Source organism: Bos indicus, chromosome 9, assembly GCF_029378745.1.
Source record: "Bos indicus isolate NIAB-ARS_2022 breed Sahiwal x Tharparkar chromosome 9, NIAB-ARS_B.indTharparkar_mat_pri_1.0, whole genome shotgun sequence".
Classification (NCBI taxonomy): Eukaryota; Metazoa; Chordata; class Mammalia; order Artiodactyla; family Bovidae; genus Bos; species Bos indicus.
In genome coordinates, this window is record NC_091768.1 from 86,647,606 (window position 1) to 86,663,109 (window position 15,504).

Below are 15,504 nucleotides of genomic sequence, written 5' to 3' on the forward strand. Positions count from 1 at the left end.
TATTACTTGTAAGCCTTAGTAGTTAACTACTATAGCCTTAATTGAAGTCTTTTCAGATGACCTCCACCCATAAACCTTATCCATATTCCTATTAAAACACCTACCATTGTGCATTATATTTATTTATGTACACATTAAATTCCTCCACTGGACCATGAGGTCCTTAACACAGCAATTAAATTCCTTTCTACTTGGCTAATGGGATGCTCAGTAAATATTGGTTGAAAGAGTGAATGAATCCCAAGTATGAGAAGGATGATTATAGTGTATACTTTGATTTTGTCTATGCAAGAAGCTTGGGGGAAAACGAAAGATGAACTGGAAATAACAATTCAGATTCTCCTGTAATTTTGAAGAGAATGCAGATTTGTATGTATACAAAAAAGCAGTGACTTTCAACGTTTTAAAAACTCACCCCACCTCTTTTGATACACTTAATGGGAGTCCTGTACCATTTCCCACTAATGTAACCAGGGCTTCTTTGAGAAACAGCTGATCATAGTTCTGGGATAAGAGCTGTACAAGGTGATCTTGAACATCTTGTCATATTAGAAAGCAAGGAAGCTATGAAAGACTACTGGGTTCATGTCCTATGTACACTGGAGCCAATGTGGAATCATTCCCACTAGCCTAAAGATAGGATATAATGACCATAAATGACAAGCATTTGACACGTATCAAAATGTTAAAGATACAGGAGTTTATCATGATACTGAAAATGTGTCACCTTTGGAAGTTGCTAGGGCACCAATTCATTATTCTAAAAACCAGTAAAAAGAATTTATTTATCCTGCCTGTTCTATGCAAAAAGTAAGAGTTGAAAAGGTCAAATTCTTTGAGGAAGAATTGCAGCTCAATACATGAAGAGGGAATCTTTTAATTGGAATACTACCCTTTTGCATCCCCTAATAAAGTTTCTCAACAGTGACCATCCCTGACTGCTAAAAGTCACTAGCTGGATCAAGCTGTGACAACATCAGAACCTACCAATCAGCCTTAAGGTCACAAAAAGACAGGCAGATATATTATTGTGCCTCCTGTGTGATACAATAAGAAATGAAGCCTACAAAGGGACTTGCCAAAAACTTGTGTGCATGAACCTGCACACACCTGTAGTGAAGTAGTTTGCAGTGAAAAACAGAAAATAGTCCTACCGCAAGGGTGCAATCAGCCAATCCAGATGGGAAATTCTACTGGACAAATGACCCATTTTTCAAAAACAAATGGCTTAGAAAATTATAGAAAGAGGAGAGGGTTAATTATTATTATAAGACATCTAAGAGGCATATCAACCAAATTAAATATGTGAACCTTGCTCAGATCCTGATTTAAACTAACTAAAAAAACACCTGCAAGACAAGGGACTTTAACACTTATTTGGATATTATGTGATATTACGAGACGGGACTTTAATACTACGTGCGTATTATGTGATATTAAGTACTGATTATTTTAGGATATGATAATGCCATTTGCGGTTATGTTTTAAGATACATATTGATGTATTTACAGATGGAAACAAAATAATGTCAGGCTTGATCTAGCTTAATGGGAGCAGCTGGGACAGATAAATTGGTGAAGAAAGATTTGCCATATAAAGATTGATAATGAATATAGGAGAGTTTGTGATATTTGGACTTCCCTGATAACTCAGTTGGTAAAGAATACACCTGCAATGCAGGAGACCCCAGTTTGATTCCTGGGTCAGGAAGATCCACTGGAGAAGGCATAGGCTACCCACTCCAGTATTCTTGGGCTTCTCTTGTGGTTCAGCTGGTAAAGAATCTGCCTGCAATGCAGGAAACCTGGGTCTGACCCCTGAGTTGGGAAGATCCCCTGGAGAAGGGAAAGACTAGCCATTCCATTATTCTGGCCTGGAGAATTCCATGGACTGTATAGTCCATGGGGTCACACAGAGTCAGACACAACTGAGCAACTTTCACTTCACTTTACTTCACTTGTGATATTTACTGTGCTTTTATATGTGTTTAAACTTTTCTGAAATAAAATGTTTAAAAAGTATATTTCCTTTTATCCTATTGTAGCCTTATAAAAGTCCCTGTGAATTCTTCTATGGTTTTGCTAATAAGAAAGTAATGTCTGTAGAGAGTAAAAAAAACCTAAGGACATGTGAGTTATGGTGTAGCTGGGACTAGTATTAATACTAATGAGAGATTATAAAGAATTAGGGATTTTGGGGAGCTTGAGAGAATTAAAACATTTTGTAAATATGGATGTCAGCTTTTGAAAAGTGTGGGATTGGATTTAGTAGGGAATATGCATTTTAATTTGGGAATGTTAGCAAAAAGGAGATAAGAAGATGAGGTCTTTTATGACTTAGAATAGGGAGAAGAATTTACTAGGAATAGCAATAAACTTGGCTTGAAGCAAAAGCACCAGTTAGATCTGGCAAAAGATAAGGTCTTACTATAATAAGGAGTAATCAGTTGATAAAGATTGTGATGAATTTTTAAATTTTCTTTGAAAAACTAGTGTATATTAATTCAGAGCTCTGTGTAGGATAAAAGGATTTTTATGGCATAAAGATTTGAACTGTTGGTTTAAGAGGGAAAAAAGTCCAGCCTTACTCACTAATCTTTTCTTTTGTGTTACCTGTTCAAATTGTGAACTACCATTTCTTAACAAGACTTGGAGATGCCTTTTAGTACCATTTTCTCTACTAAGATTTTATCTCATATCAAATCACCTATAGACATTTTAACCTGACTGTTCATCCTTTTTATCTCTAAAACTGCCCTTTCTGTCAGGCTCTTAGTCTTCCAGTTCTCCTTGAATTCTCTTTCTCCCTTATAGCCAAATTGTGTTGACTGTGAAGTGAAAGTGAAAGTCACTCAGTCGTGTCCAACTCTTTGTGACTCCATGGACTCTACGGTTCATGGAATTCTCCAGGCCAGAATACTGGAGTGGGTAGCCTTTCCCTTCTCCAGGGAAATCTTCCCTACCCAGGGTCCGATTGCAGGAGGATTCTTTACCAGCTGAGCCACAAGGGAAGCCCAAGAATACTGGAGTAGGTAGCCTATCCCTTCTCCAGCAGATCTTCCCGACCCAGGAATCAAACCAGGGTCTCCTGCGTTGCAGGCAGATTCTTTTCCAAGTGAGCTATCAGGGAAGCTTATCAGGGAAAGATTGTTCGTAGTCTTTCATAATTTGTTTTCACAATCAGTCATTATTTCATGTCTTCTAACTGATCTTCTTGTCAAAAAGTTTCCCCTCTCTTCTTTATCTTAAGTATCAGTGGAGTTCTTTATCTTCACCAGAGACCCTTTGTGTCTTCACTTCTACTGGCTCTTCCCGTTTCCTATATTAAAGCCCAAACTCCGTAGTGTGACTCATTTTTCAAAACTGTAAATTATTTAATCCCAATTTGATTTTCTAACAGTTTGTTCCACAGAATTTCCAGTAGAAACCTTTAACTCCAGCCAGATCTATTCCAATCACTTTGTTTAGAACATACTTTTACTTACTGTCACATTTATGTCTGTATTTACTCATGGCCATTCCCTTCACCAGGAATGCTTTTTTTCCTATTTAGGTCCTCCATATACTAAGGAAATCAATGAGATTGTACCTCCTTCATTAACACAGTCCTTTTTACAGTAGCCTACAATATTAACTCTCTGTTGAACTTCAGTACCACTTATTATTTGGCACATGTTCATATTTTTAAAATGTTACTTTTTCACAAATCCATATTTTGTTTCCCTAATTGAGTTCCAAGCTCTTCTAAGGAAAAGTCTGGGTTTATACATCATTTGAGTCCTCCACAGTCCCAAACAGAATATTGTACACATTGTGGGTGTTCAGCAAATATTTTTATGGATAATTTGTGAGTAGTGGTTAGTCAGTCTCTTCTTAAGAAACAATCCAGTCATTTTTTGGTTTGTTTTTATTTTTTCATTTCTCTGGAGTAGAATTATTGATGCTCTCTAAAGGCAAAGATGTGAACTCAGTTACTCTGGGGGCTGCTGCTGCTGCTGCTAAGTCACTTCAGTCATGTCCGACTCTTTGTGACCCCATAGACGGCAGCCCACCAGGCTCCCCCATCCCTGGGATTCTCCAGGCAAGAACACTGGAGTGGGTTGCCATTTCCTTCTCCAGTGCATGCAAGTGAAAAGTGAAAGTGAAGTTGCTCAGTCATATCCGACTTGTAGCGACCCCATGGACTGCAGACTACCAGGCTCCTCTGTCCATGGGATTTTCCAGGCAGGAGTACTGGAGTGGGGTGCCATTGCCTTCTGCGGGGCTACCTTGAGCTTATATTACATACATATACGTATGTGGTTTGTTTGTTTTTAACTAAAGAGGAAGCACCTAAGGAATTGTGACACCTTTGTTATGAATTTTAGAAGCTTTTAACTTAAATACCACAAAAAATAGTTATTAAAAGGTCATTGGTTTGAAAGAATTATACATAACACATGAACATGCAAAGTATTCATTATACAGCAAGCTCCAATGCTTTGGCCAGCTGATTCATTAGGAAAGACCCTGTTGCTGGGAAAGATTGGAGGCAGGAGGAGAAGGGGACGACAGAGGATGAAATGGTTGGATGGCATCACCGACTTGATGGACATGTGTTTGAGCAAGCTCCAGGAGTTGGTGATGGACAGGAAAGCCTGGCGTGCTGTAGCCCATGGGATCACAAAGTGTCAGACATGACTGAGCTACTGAACTAACTAATATGCTTAAGTTGAGTATTTATATTTTGTTCAACATTCAAACTGCATTTTTAATTAAGTTGCAGTGTTACTATATTTGTGTGAATCTGTTCTATAAATCGATCAGTTCATTCAGTTCAGTTGCTCAATCATGTCAACTCTTTGCAACCCCATGGACTGCAGCACGCTAGGCTTCCCTGTCATTCACTATCTCCTGGAGCTTTCTCAGACTTGTGTCCATTGCATCAACAATGCCATCCAACCATCTTGTCCTCTGTTGTCTCCTTTCTTTATTTCTACTATAATAATAACTCCTATTATAGCTGTTGTTTGTTAGAGAACTTACCATTACTTTAGTAATGAGGATTTTTTTTTATCTTTATTGAATTGTTAAAATATTGTTTCTGTTTTGTGTTTTGGTTTTTTGGCCGAGTCATATGTGGGGTCTTAGCTCCCTGACCAGGGACTGAACGCACAGCCAATGCATTGAAAGATGAAGTCTTAACCCCCTGGACCACCAGGGACATCCCAGTAATGAGGATTTTTAATTCAACTGTTTGCATTACTATTAGTTTCTCAAGAAAAAAGGCTCAAATGTATCTCTTATAATTGTACTAACTAATCTCTGATTAATCTTGTAATATTTTAATAGCAATGAGAGTATATGCATTGGCTTCTGGTTAACACAAGCTGTTTTTATTTTGTCTTACAGAATAATAATAACCTGGATGCCTGCTGTGCAGTTCTCTCTCAGGAGAGTACAAGGTATCTTTATGGTGAAGGAGACTTGAATTTTTCGGATGATTCTGGAATTTCTGGTCTACGCAATCACATGACTTCTCTCAACTTGGACTTGCAGTCACAGAATGTTTACCACCATGGAAGAGAGGGAAATAGAATGAATGGAAGCAGGACTCTAACGCACAGCATTAGTGATGGACAACTTCAAGGTGGTCAGTCCAATAATGAACTGTTTCAGCAGGAGCCACAGACAGCACCAGCTCAAGTTCCTCAAGGCTTTAATGTTTTTGGAATGTCCAGTGCATCCGGTGCTTCTAATTCAGCACCACACCTTGGATTTCACTTAGGCAGCAAAGGAACATCTAACCTTTCTCCACAAACTCCAAGATTTAATCCCATTATGGTAACGTTAGCCCCAAATATCCAGACTGGTCGTAATACTCCTACTTCTTTGCACATACATGGTGTACCTCCACCTGTACTTAACAGTCCACAGGGAAATTCTATCTATATTAGGCCCTACATTACAACTCCTAGTGGTACAACTCGACAGACACAACAGCATTCTGGCTGGGTATCTCAGTTTAATCCCATGAACCCTCAACAAGTTTATCAACCTTCACAACCTGGTCCCTGGACTACATATCCTGCATCCAGTCCCCTGCCACATACCTCAGCCCAGCAGCCGAATCAGCAAGGCCACCAGACCTCTCATGTCTATATGCCCATCAGTTCACCTACGACTCCACAACCACCCACAATTCATTCGTCTGGTAGCTCACAGTCTTCTGCCCATAGCCAATATAACATTCAGAATATTTCAACAGGACCTCGAAAAAACCAGATTGAAATCAAACTTGAACCCCCACAAAGAAACAATTCTTCGAAATTGCGTTCTTCTGGACCTCGAACCTCCAGCAGTTCCTCTTCGGTCAACAGCCAGACCTTAAACAGAAACCAGCCCACTGTTTACATAGCTGCCAGTCCCCCAAATACTGATGAGGTGATGTCCCGTAGTCAACCTAAGGTCTATATATCAGCAAATGCTGCCGCAGGAGATGAGCAGGTCATACGAAATCAGCCCACTCTCTTCATATCCACCAACTCTGGAGCATCCGCTGCCTCCAGGAATATGTCCGGGCAAGTGAGCATGGGTCCTGCCTTTATTCATCACCACCCTCCCAAAAGTCGAGCAATAGGCAATAACTCTGCAACTTCTCCTCGAGTAGTGGTCACTCAACCCAATACAAAATATACTTTTAAAATTACAGTTTCTCCCAATAAACCCCCTGCAGTTTCACCAGGGGTGGTGTCCCCTACCTTTGAACTTACAAACCTTTTAAACCATCCTGATCATTATGTAGAAACAGAGAATATTCAGCACCTCACGGACCCTGCTTTAGCACATGTGGATAGAATAAGTGACGCACGGAAGTTGAGTATGGGATCTGATGATGCTGCCTACACACAAGGTAATGAAAATACTGCAATGGGATCATTTTCCGTTCTGGGTTTAATTGGTGTACATTTGACTTCACTGCAGAAATGGGTATCGGTATTATTATTTTATGTTGTAAATGTTGTCCAAAATAATACTATCTTAAGAACTTTTGAGAGTATTCATACAAATTTTAAATATATCAGTTTTATTATGTTATAACTTGAAGCTTGAATGATAGCCTTATCAGATGTTCCAAATAATCACCTCTTGATTTGTTTGTTTTCTTAATATTCATAAAAGTTTGTTTTCACCTGTAGTGATGCTGACTTTCCCTTTAAATTTTCTGCAAATAAAAGTTCATAAAAACATGCATTTTAATAAGAGATTAGTGAACTAGTATAGCAAACTGCTGTCTTTGACCAGAAGAATCCTCTATTCTTCATTGTTCTAATACGGTTTTGCCTTATTTTGTATCAAAGTCTAAATTGCTATGCATTCTTGAATAACTCAAAAGTATCAGTAACAGGATTCAAATTTCTCTTTTTCTTCTTTTCAGTCTCCCTTAAACATCAGTTAATGCAATCTTTTTGTTTGGAATTGTGAATAAGAATTTCAAATCTATCTCACTTGATTATGCTTTTCAGAAATAGACTAGTTAATATTGGCATAATACTAAATTATATCTATATTAATTCAATTAGAGATCATTTATATCTGACCTCTTAAGTTATTTAATCTTCAATAGGAAGCTATTAAATTCAGTCATATAAAAAAGAAGATAAGTGTTTGTTTCTTCAGTATTGACAAAGGTTTCATAAATTAGCCAGAATCCTTTAAAGTAAGGATTTATCATAATCATCCATCCCCTGGTAAACTGTTCTCAGTATTATAGGTTGGGAAATACTACATAGTCACCCCCAGGCAGTAAATAGCCTCCTACTACTGGTAGTACCACTTGTCCTTTTTAAAATTTCTAAAAATAGTGATTTTACTGCTGAATTTCATAGAGGAGCCTGATTGGTTTGGTTTGTTTTAAACAATTATATTCTAGTGATTCTCAACCCATGCTGGGCTGTGGTGCTTTCAAATTCTTAATCACCTTTGAAGCTTTCAAAACATAAAATTGCCCAGGTTCAGCCCCAGACTTGCTCAATTAGAGCTTCTGGATGGTAAAGCCTAGGTGCATGTGAGCATACATGTTCATGCGTGCACATGTGTTTTAAAGCTCTGTGGGTTTTTCTAATTTTCTAGAAATTGTGCTGAAACTTTATGTTCCATGTATCTGTGACTAAACTGGAGCCATTTCTGTTTAGTTTTGGCAATAAGTAATTTTTAATATAACATCATGTTTTTCCACTGATATTTAATTCCTATTCTTACCCCAAAGTCCTTTCTTCTACTCTCTCCATCAAAGTAGATTTCCTATGTTTGGATAGTTGCTAATCTTTAAATGGAGAGTATTTTTTTCTAACAATTTTATTAATATATAATTGACATACAGCACTGTATAAGCTTAAAGTGTACAACATAATCTGACTTACACACATCATGAAATGATACCACAGTAGGTTTAGTGAACATCCATCATCTCATATAGATACATTAAAGACATAGATTTTTAAAATATTTTTTCCTTCTGATGAGAATTCTTCATTTACAATGTGTAACAGTGTTTTTTTATCTTTACTGTATTGTATATTACATCCCTAGTATTTATCTTATAACTAGAAATTTGTACCTTTTGACTGTTTACATCTAACTCCTCTCTCTCTCCTCCCCTCTAATAGCCGCATATCTGATGTCTCTCAAGTTATTTGTTTGCTTTTGAAGTATAATTGACTTACAGCACTGTTTTAATTCCTGGCACTCACATCATAGTGATTCATTATTACTGTACATTTCAAAATGATCATGATTAGTCTAGTTGTCACTTGTCACCTTACAAAAATATTACATAACTGTTGACTGTTCCCCCAGAGTACATTTCATACGTGTGACTGGGAATTTCATAACTGAAAGTTTGTACCTCTTAATCTTCCTCACCTGTATCTCTCCCCTCCCACTCTCCCAGGGTGTAATTGTTTTTATGAAGATAACTTGAAAAGGGGAATATTTTACTAAAGTAGACATACTCATATATTGACTGGCATATGAAAATAAAGTGTTGCTTAAACTTGCTGTCTCCCATTTCTCTCCCCTTCCTCCTTAAGCCTACTCTCTAGCCGGGGTTTTTCCCACTGCAGCACTCCTGCTCCTGGCAAGGCCGTCATTGACAGCATCGTTGTAAACCCGGTGGTCTTTCAGTCCTTGTCTTTCTTGATCTGAGTGGGTAGCGCTTGCTGCAGTTGAGCACCCTCTTCGCTGTGAAACACTTTGTCCACCTGACTTGCTACAGTATGCCACCCTGGGATCGCACCTCTCCTTGTGTTCTTTGGTGGTTCTCCTTCGTCTCTCTGACCTTTAACTTCTTTGTACAAAGAAGTGAGAGCAAAGCCTCAAAGTTCAGTCCTTGGGCTTTCTCTCTTTTCTGTCTTTACTATTCCCTGGATGATCTCCATCAGCCTCATAAGTTTAAATTTTATGCCAAATGCTCCCAAATTTGTAACTTTAACCTGGATTTATTTCCTGAATTTCAAGCAGTTTATTTAACTATCTCCTTAACATCTCCATTTAATGCATCCCAAGTTTACTGTGTCTGAAAAAACGTCTTACATTGCCCCCAGCTTACTCTTCCTGTCTCCATTAATGACATCTTAATCAGGCCAGAAACTTCAGAAACACCACTGACTCCTTCCTTCTTTCTCATTTCACATCTAATTTGACTAAATCCTGTCAACTTTAACTTTCAAAGTATATCAAGAATTCTCTTTTCTTACTACCCCCATCCATTGTCACCACTCTGGTCTGAGTCACCGTCTTCTCTCAAGTGGATTATTACACTAGCCTACCTGCTTTCACCCTTGTCTGCTTAGGGTCTTTTAACTCAGCATCCAAAGGAATACGGTTTGAAAAACATAAGTCAGATTGTATGACTCATCTGCACATGATCACCACCTTTTCATTCAGAGATCCACTGGCTCTCCCTCATCTCTTACTTTTACTCACCACCTCACTCACTCTGTCCCAGCCCTGCTGGCCTTCATGCTTCTGCCCCTTAAACCTTAGAAGGCATAGATTAAGCCCTTGTGCTTGGTGGTCTCTCTGTCTAAAATTCTCTTCTCCCTGAATACACGGTTCTCAGTCCCTTCAGGTCTTTACTCAGTCACCTTTTCAGTGAGACTATTTCTGAGATCCCTATCTGAATCCACCCCTCAGCATTTCCTCTCTCCATCTTTGCTTACATTTGCTCAAGGGGGAAATGAATAATGTTAAGATCAGATCAGTTCAGTTCAGTTGCTCAGTTGTGTCCAACTCTTTGCAACCCCATGAACCACAGCATGCCAGGCCTCGCTGTCCATCACCAACTCCTGGAGTTTACCATGTCCATTGAGTCTGCGATGCCATCCAACCATCTCATCCTCTGTCGTCCCCCTCTCCTCCTGCCCTCAATCTTTCCCAGCATCAGGATCTTTTCAAATGAGTCAGCTCTTCTCATCAGGTGACCCAAGTAAGGGAGTTTCAGCATCAACATCAGTCCTTCCAAAGAACACCCAGGACTGATTTCCTTTAGGATGGACTGGTTGGATCTCCTTGCAGTCCAAGGGACTCTCAAGAGTCTTCTCCAACACCACAGTTCAAAAGCATCAATTCTTCTGCACTCAGCTTTCTTTATAGTCCAACTCTCACATCCATACATGACCACTGGAAAAACCATAGCCTTGACTAGACGGACCTTTGTTGACAAAGTAATGTCTCTGCTTTTCAATATGCTGTCTAGGTTGCTTTCCTTCCAAGGAGTAAGCATCTTTTAATTTCATGGCTGCAGTCATCATCTGCAGTGATTTTGGAGCCCAGAAAAATAAAGTCAGCCCCTGTTTCCACTGTTTCCCCATCTATTTGCCATGAAGTGATGGGACCAGATGCCATGATCTTAGTTTTCTGAATGTTGAGCTTTAAGCTTTTAAGCTTTTTCACTCTCCTCTTTCACTTTTATCAAGAGGCTCTTCAGTTCTTCTTCACTTTCTGCCATAAGGGTGGTGTCATCTGCATATCTGAGGTTATTGAGATTTCTCCCAGCAATCTTGATTCCAGCTTGTGCTTCTTCCAGCCCAGTGTTTCTCATGATGTACTCTGCATATAAGTTAAGTAAGCAGGGTGACAATATACAGCCCTGACGTACTCTTTTTCCTATTTGGAACCAGTCTGTTGTTCCATGTCCAGTTCTAACTGTTGCTTCCTGACCTGCATATAGGTTTCTCAAGAGGCAGGTCAGGTGGTCTGGTATTCCCATCTCTTTCAGAATTTTCCACAGTTTATTGTGATCCACACAGTTAAAGGCTTTGGCATAGTCAATAAAGCAGAAAGAGATGTTTTTCTGGAACACTCTTGCTTTTTCCATGATCCAGCAGATGTTGTCAATTTGATCTCTGGTTCCTCTGCCTTTTCTAAATCCAGCTTGAACATCTGGAGGTTCATGGTTCATGTGTTGCTGAAGCCTGGCTTAGAGAATTTTGAGCATTACTTTACTAGTGTGTGAGATGAGTGCAACATGTTAAGATACATAACAACTAATAACCTGCTGAAAGCTTACTGTGTGTTAGGCATTGTTCTGAAAGCCCATTTATTTCTCGTAACCAAATATAAAGTAGACACTAGTAATATTCCTATTTTCAGCTTAAAATGCTTAAGAACAGGTTGATACCTGTACAAAGGACAGGTAGCAGCATCCAGATTCTCACCTAGGCAGTTAACAGAGCCCACAACACTATAATGTCTTTTCAGATTTTCAAAATGAACCCTCTGAAAAAATGGTTCAAGTTTCTCTTGTACCTTTATATAACCCCTGCTATACCATGTATGAGGGGCCATGTATGGCTCAGTTTGAGAAGCATGGAGCTAAAAGATCACTTAATAAAAATAAATAAAGGCAGCTACTAGGAAAGAAGTCACAAATAGATGATATGTAGATATAATTAGAAATAACTTGGAACAATAAAGGAATACCCTGAGTAGGGATAGGAAGCACCTTATAAAGACACTTGAAGGTAGAAAAAAAAAATTGCTAATGAATAAGGGATCTGGTTTGAGAACTCAAATCCTACCCAAAAAAGCAGGGTTTCCCAGAATAGGCCACTGATTATTTCTCTTTACTAATCACCTTCAGACAGCTGGAACAACCATGATCACTTTCCTTAAGCATACCTACATACGTATGGAATTTCCGAACACTTGTATGGCTGTGTACCCTTGTGTTATCTGCGTGCGTGCACTGTAGTGGGGTGGCTGTTGTTCTCCCACCTCTTATCTCGTTTTTCTAGTTACCATGGAACGAGTGTTGACCTAGACTTATATATCATCCAATCAAATCAAAGGACTGTTCCTTCCTACACAATGCATCTCTTGCATTGTTAATTTATGCATGTGTAATGCTTTGCCATTTGCACAGCACTAAATGAGGTGACCCAAATAACACTGGTGTTTAAGTTAGGATCTTTTCTGAAGTCTTAATTTGTGTGGTGTGGGTAATAAAGAGAAAAGAAATGTGGCTGCTTCCTGCAGTGAAATTGATCTTTCTAAAGCTCCTGAAACACTGTTTCAGAGTAGAAAAAAGAAGTTGAGCCAAGTACTAGAATCATAGGAAAATATTTTTCTCAAATTGAGAGAACATGCATCAATAAGTTGGTAACCAAAATGCATTATTTTTAACTTACCATTTAACATTTGAAATATGTACTACAATAAAATTTAAAAATGAGAATTTCTTTATAATTTCTTACATGCCCTCTGTTGTAGAATGAGAGGGAAGGAGGAAGTTAGTGAAACTCGGCCTCTGTTCACCAGTGCCTAATAGAAACCTTGAGACAGAGTTTTGGGTGCAGCTTTTATCGCTTTGCCAGGCAAAGGAGGCCACAGTGGACCAGTTCCATGACAACCATGTGACCCGCCCTGGAAGGTTAGTGAGTTTTATAGTGTTCAAGGAGCAGGGCTGATGAGCTCATGGACAGTTCTTCGATTGGTTGGCATCAGGGTGAGGTTTCAAGTATCATTAGCCTTCTGATTTCAGCTAGTCCAGGATCTGTGTTCTTGTGGTCAGCAGTTTTCATCTGAAGTGTGGTCCTTCCTGTATAAACAACTACAACTTAGCAATGTTTCTCAGGCCTTTATCTCTGTCTTTCAGAAAACTGAGAGTTGGTGACTGTGTTATATGGCCAGATTATAGTCTAACTTGTTAGCAGTTCCCTAGCCCAACAGTTAGTCTGTTTCTACATCTTCACATTTTCCAGTCATTAACTCTTGAGTCAGCATTTTACTTCAAAAGACAAGGACACAGAGACTTTAATCGGGACCCTGCTCATCTCAGCACCAAGTCTATCGCTACCCCCTGTAAAGGAAATAAATTATACCTGAGTCCTTAAACCACTATAAGAATCAGAGACAAAAATGAGTCCCAAATAGAAAAAACAAATTCAGGTTAGAAATTTCAGTTCAGAGTCTGTCAGCGTGAAGTAGATTCTTACTTTACTTGCTAAGAACAAATATTAAAGTGAAAATTGCTTACCAGTAGTAAGGTTACTGGCCAGATAGCCACATTTCCTTCCTTGAGTCATACCACCTGACTTTACCTAACTTCTGTAAAGAGCCAATAAGCACTTTTATCATTCACTGTATTCTGAGACTTTCTGGTGTCCTCTCCCATTCATAAATGTATGCTTTTTGTAACACTGGCAACTTGTGTAAGTGTGGAGAACAAATGCTCCACTCATTCAAACCAGTTTTCACTGGGGATTAGGGGAGGAAAGGGTTGGCCTGTGTTCTGTATTTTGTTATAGTTACCAGAAGCTCTTACCAAACTAACATTGCTGCCAAAAATGACTTCTCCTTCTCCATTATCGATAACAAAAAACGCCTATAGTATTGACCTTTTCTTATAATCATTTTTATGATACTTTAATACTTTCCAGTTATATTTATGGTCCTATTATATTGAAAAGAAGTAGCTTTGACTTTGAACCTAAAATAGAAATACAAATAAAAAAACTTATGAGATGAAAATTAGCTTCTTGGAACTTGTCATTCCTTCGTCATTTTTTCAGCAGTACTTCCCTCCAAACCACAGCACCTTTCTACTTAACAAGATTTAATAAAACTGCTAATCATAACAAAAATTGAGGGTGTTAGATACTCTTTTCAAAAAGAACTAAAAATTAATTTAAATTTTAAAATTTGCGCTTTAACTTTTATTCATCTGCTAATTGGAAATGCCTCTTTTTTTTTTTTTTTTAATGTTGACTTGCTTTGTTGACATTGAGATCATGTTAAATTAACTCAGTAATTACTTGACATCAGACCATTTAAAGAATTTTTTTTTCTTTTGGAGAAAAGAATGGCCTACTCCTCATAGATTCTTCCCATTCTTAAGACTAACCACCTTTTTAAGTTGGAATAAATCTCAAGATTAGAAGAGACTCTGCTGCTGCTAAGTCGCTTCAGTCGTATCCAACTCTGTGCAACCTCATAGACGGCAGCCCACCAGGCTCCCCCTTCCCTTGGATTCCCCAGACAAGAACACTGGAGTGGGTTACCATTTCCTCCTCCAATGCATGAAAGTGAGAAGTGAAAGTGGAGTTGCTCAGTCGTGTCCGACTCTTCGAGACCCCATGGACTGCAGCCCACCAGGCTCCTCCGTCCATGGGATTTTCCAGGCAAGAGTGCTGGAGTGGGTTGCCATTGCCTTCTCCGGAAGAGACTCTGAACATCGTCTAGAACTCTGCAGCAGACGTTATCCTGTCCACTTACCCGTCCATCGATTGGACCCTATCAAATGTGAATCCATCCTATTGGGTACCTTCTGAGAAACAAGCTACCTCCTGAGGTAGTACATTCCATTTGTGAAGAGTTTTGCCTGCTAGCAAGTTATTTCCTACATTAAGCTGAACTTTTTTACAAGTATTAATGAAAATAACATATCCATATGGTAAAAGAAATTTAACACCAAAAAGGGAAGGTACAATAAAAATGTCTCTTTTTGACCCCTGACCTCTCACTTTGCCCAGCCATCCCACCATTTAATTATCTGAGGAAATCTCCATTATCAGTTCTTTATCCTCCTTCTGTTTATAATTATAGTCTTTGTCTCACACTCACTTTTTTTATGAAAGTTTTTTATGAAACTTTCATAAAAAGTTCTTTTATGAAAGAAAATATATGTATTTATATAAATATATATACACACACACACACACATATATGAGTATATATAAATACATAACTTGAGGAATTGTATATATCCTCTGCTGCTGCTGCTAAGTTGCATCAGTCGTGTCCAATTCTGTGCGACCCCATAGACAGCAGCCCACCAGGCTCCTCTGTCCCTGGGATTCTCCAGGCAAGAACACTGAAGTGGGTTGCCATTTCCTTCTCCAGTGCATGAAAGTGAAAAGTGAAAGTGAAGTTGTTCAGTCGTGTTCAACTCTTCGGGACCCCATGGACTGTAGTCTCCCAGGCTCCTCTGTCCATGGGATTTTCCAGGCAAGAGTACTGGAG

At 38.8% G+C, this 15,504-nt stretch overlaps 1 protein-coding gene across 4 annotated transcripts in view; it reads left to right on the forward strand.

Moving 5' to 3' along the window:
* Positions 1 to 15,504, forward strand: part of TAB2 (TGF-beta activated kinase 1 (MAP3K7) binding protein 2) — an 84,893-nt gene that overhangs the window by 50,573 nt on the left and 18,816 nt on the right. For all 4 annotated transcript variants that reach the window (XM_070796331.1, XM_070796332.1, XM_019967567.2 and 1 more), the window contains one exon: positions 5,392 to 6,892. In XM_070796331.1, coding sequence (XP_070652432.1) covers positions 5,392 to 6,892 — 1,501 coding nt within the window. The remainder of the gene's footprint in view (positions 1 to 5,391; positions 6,893 to 15,504) is intronic.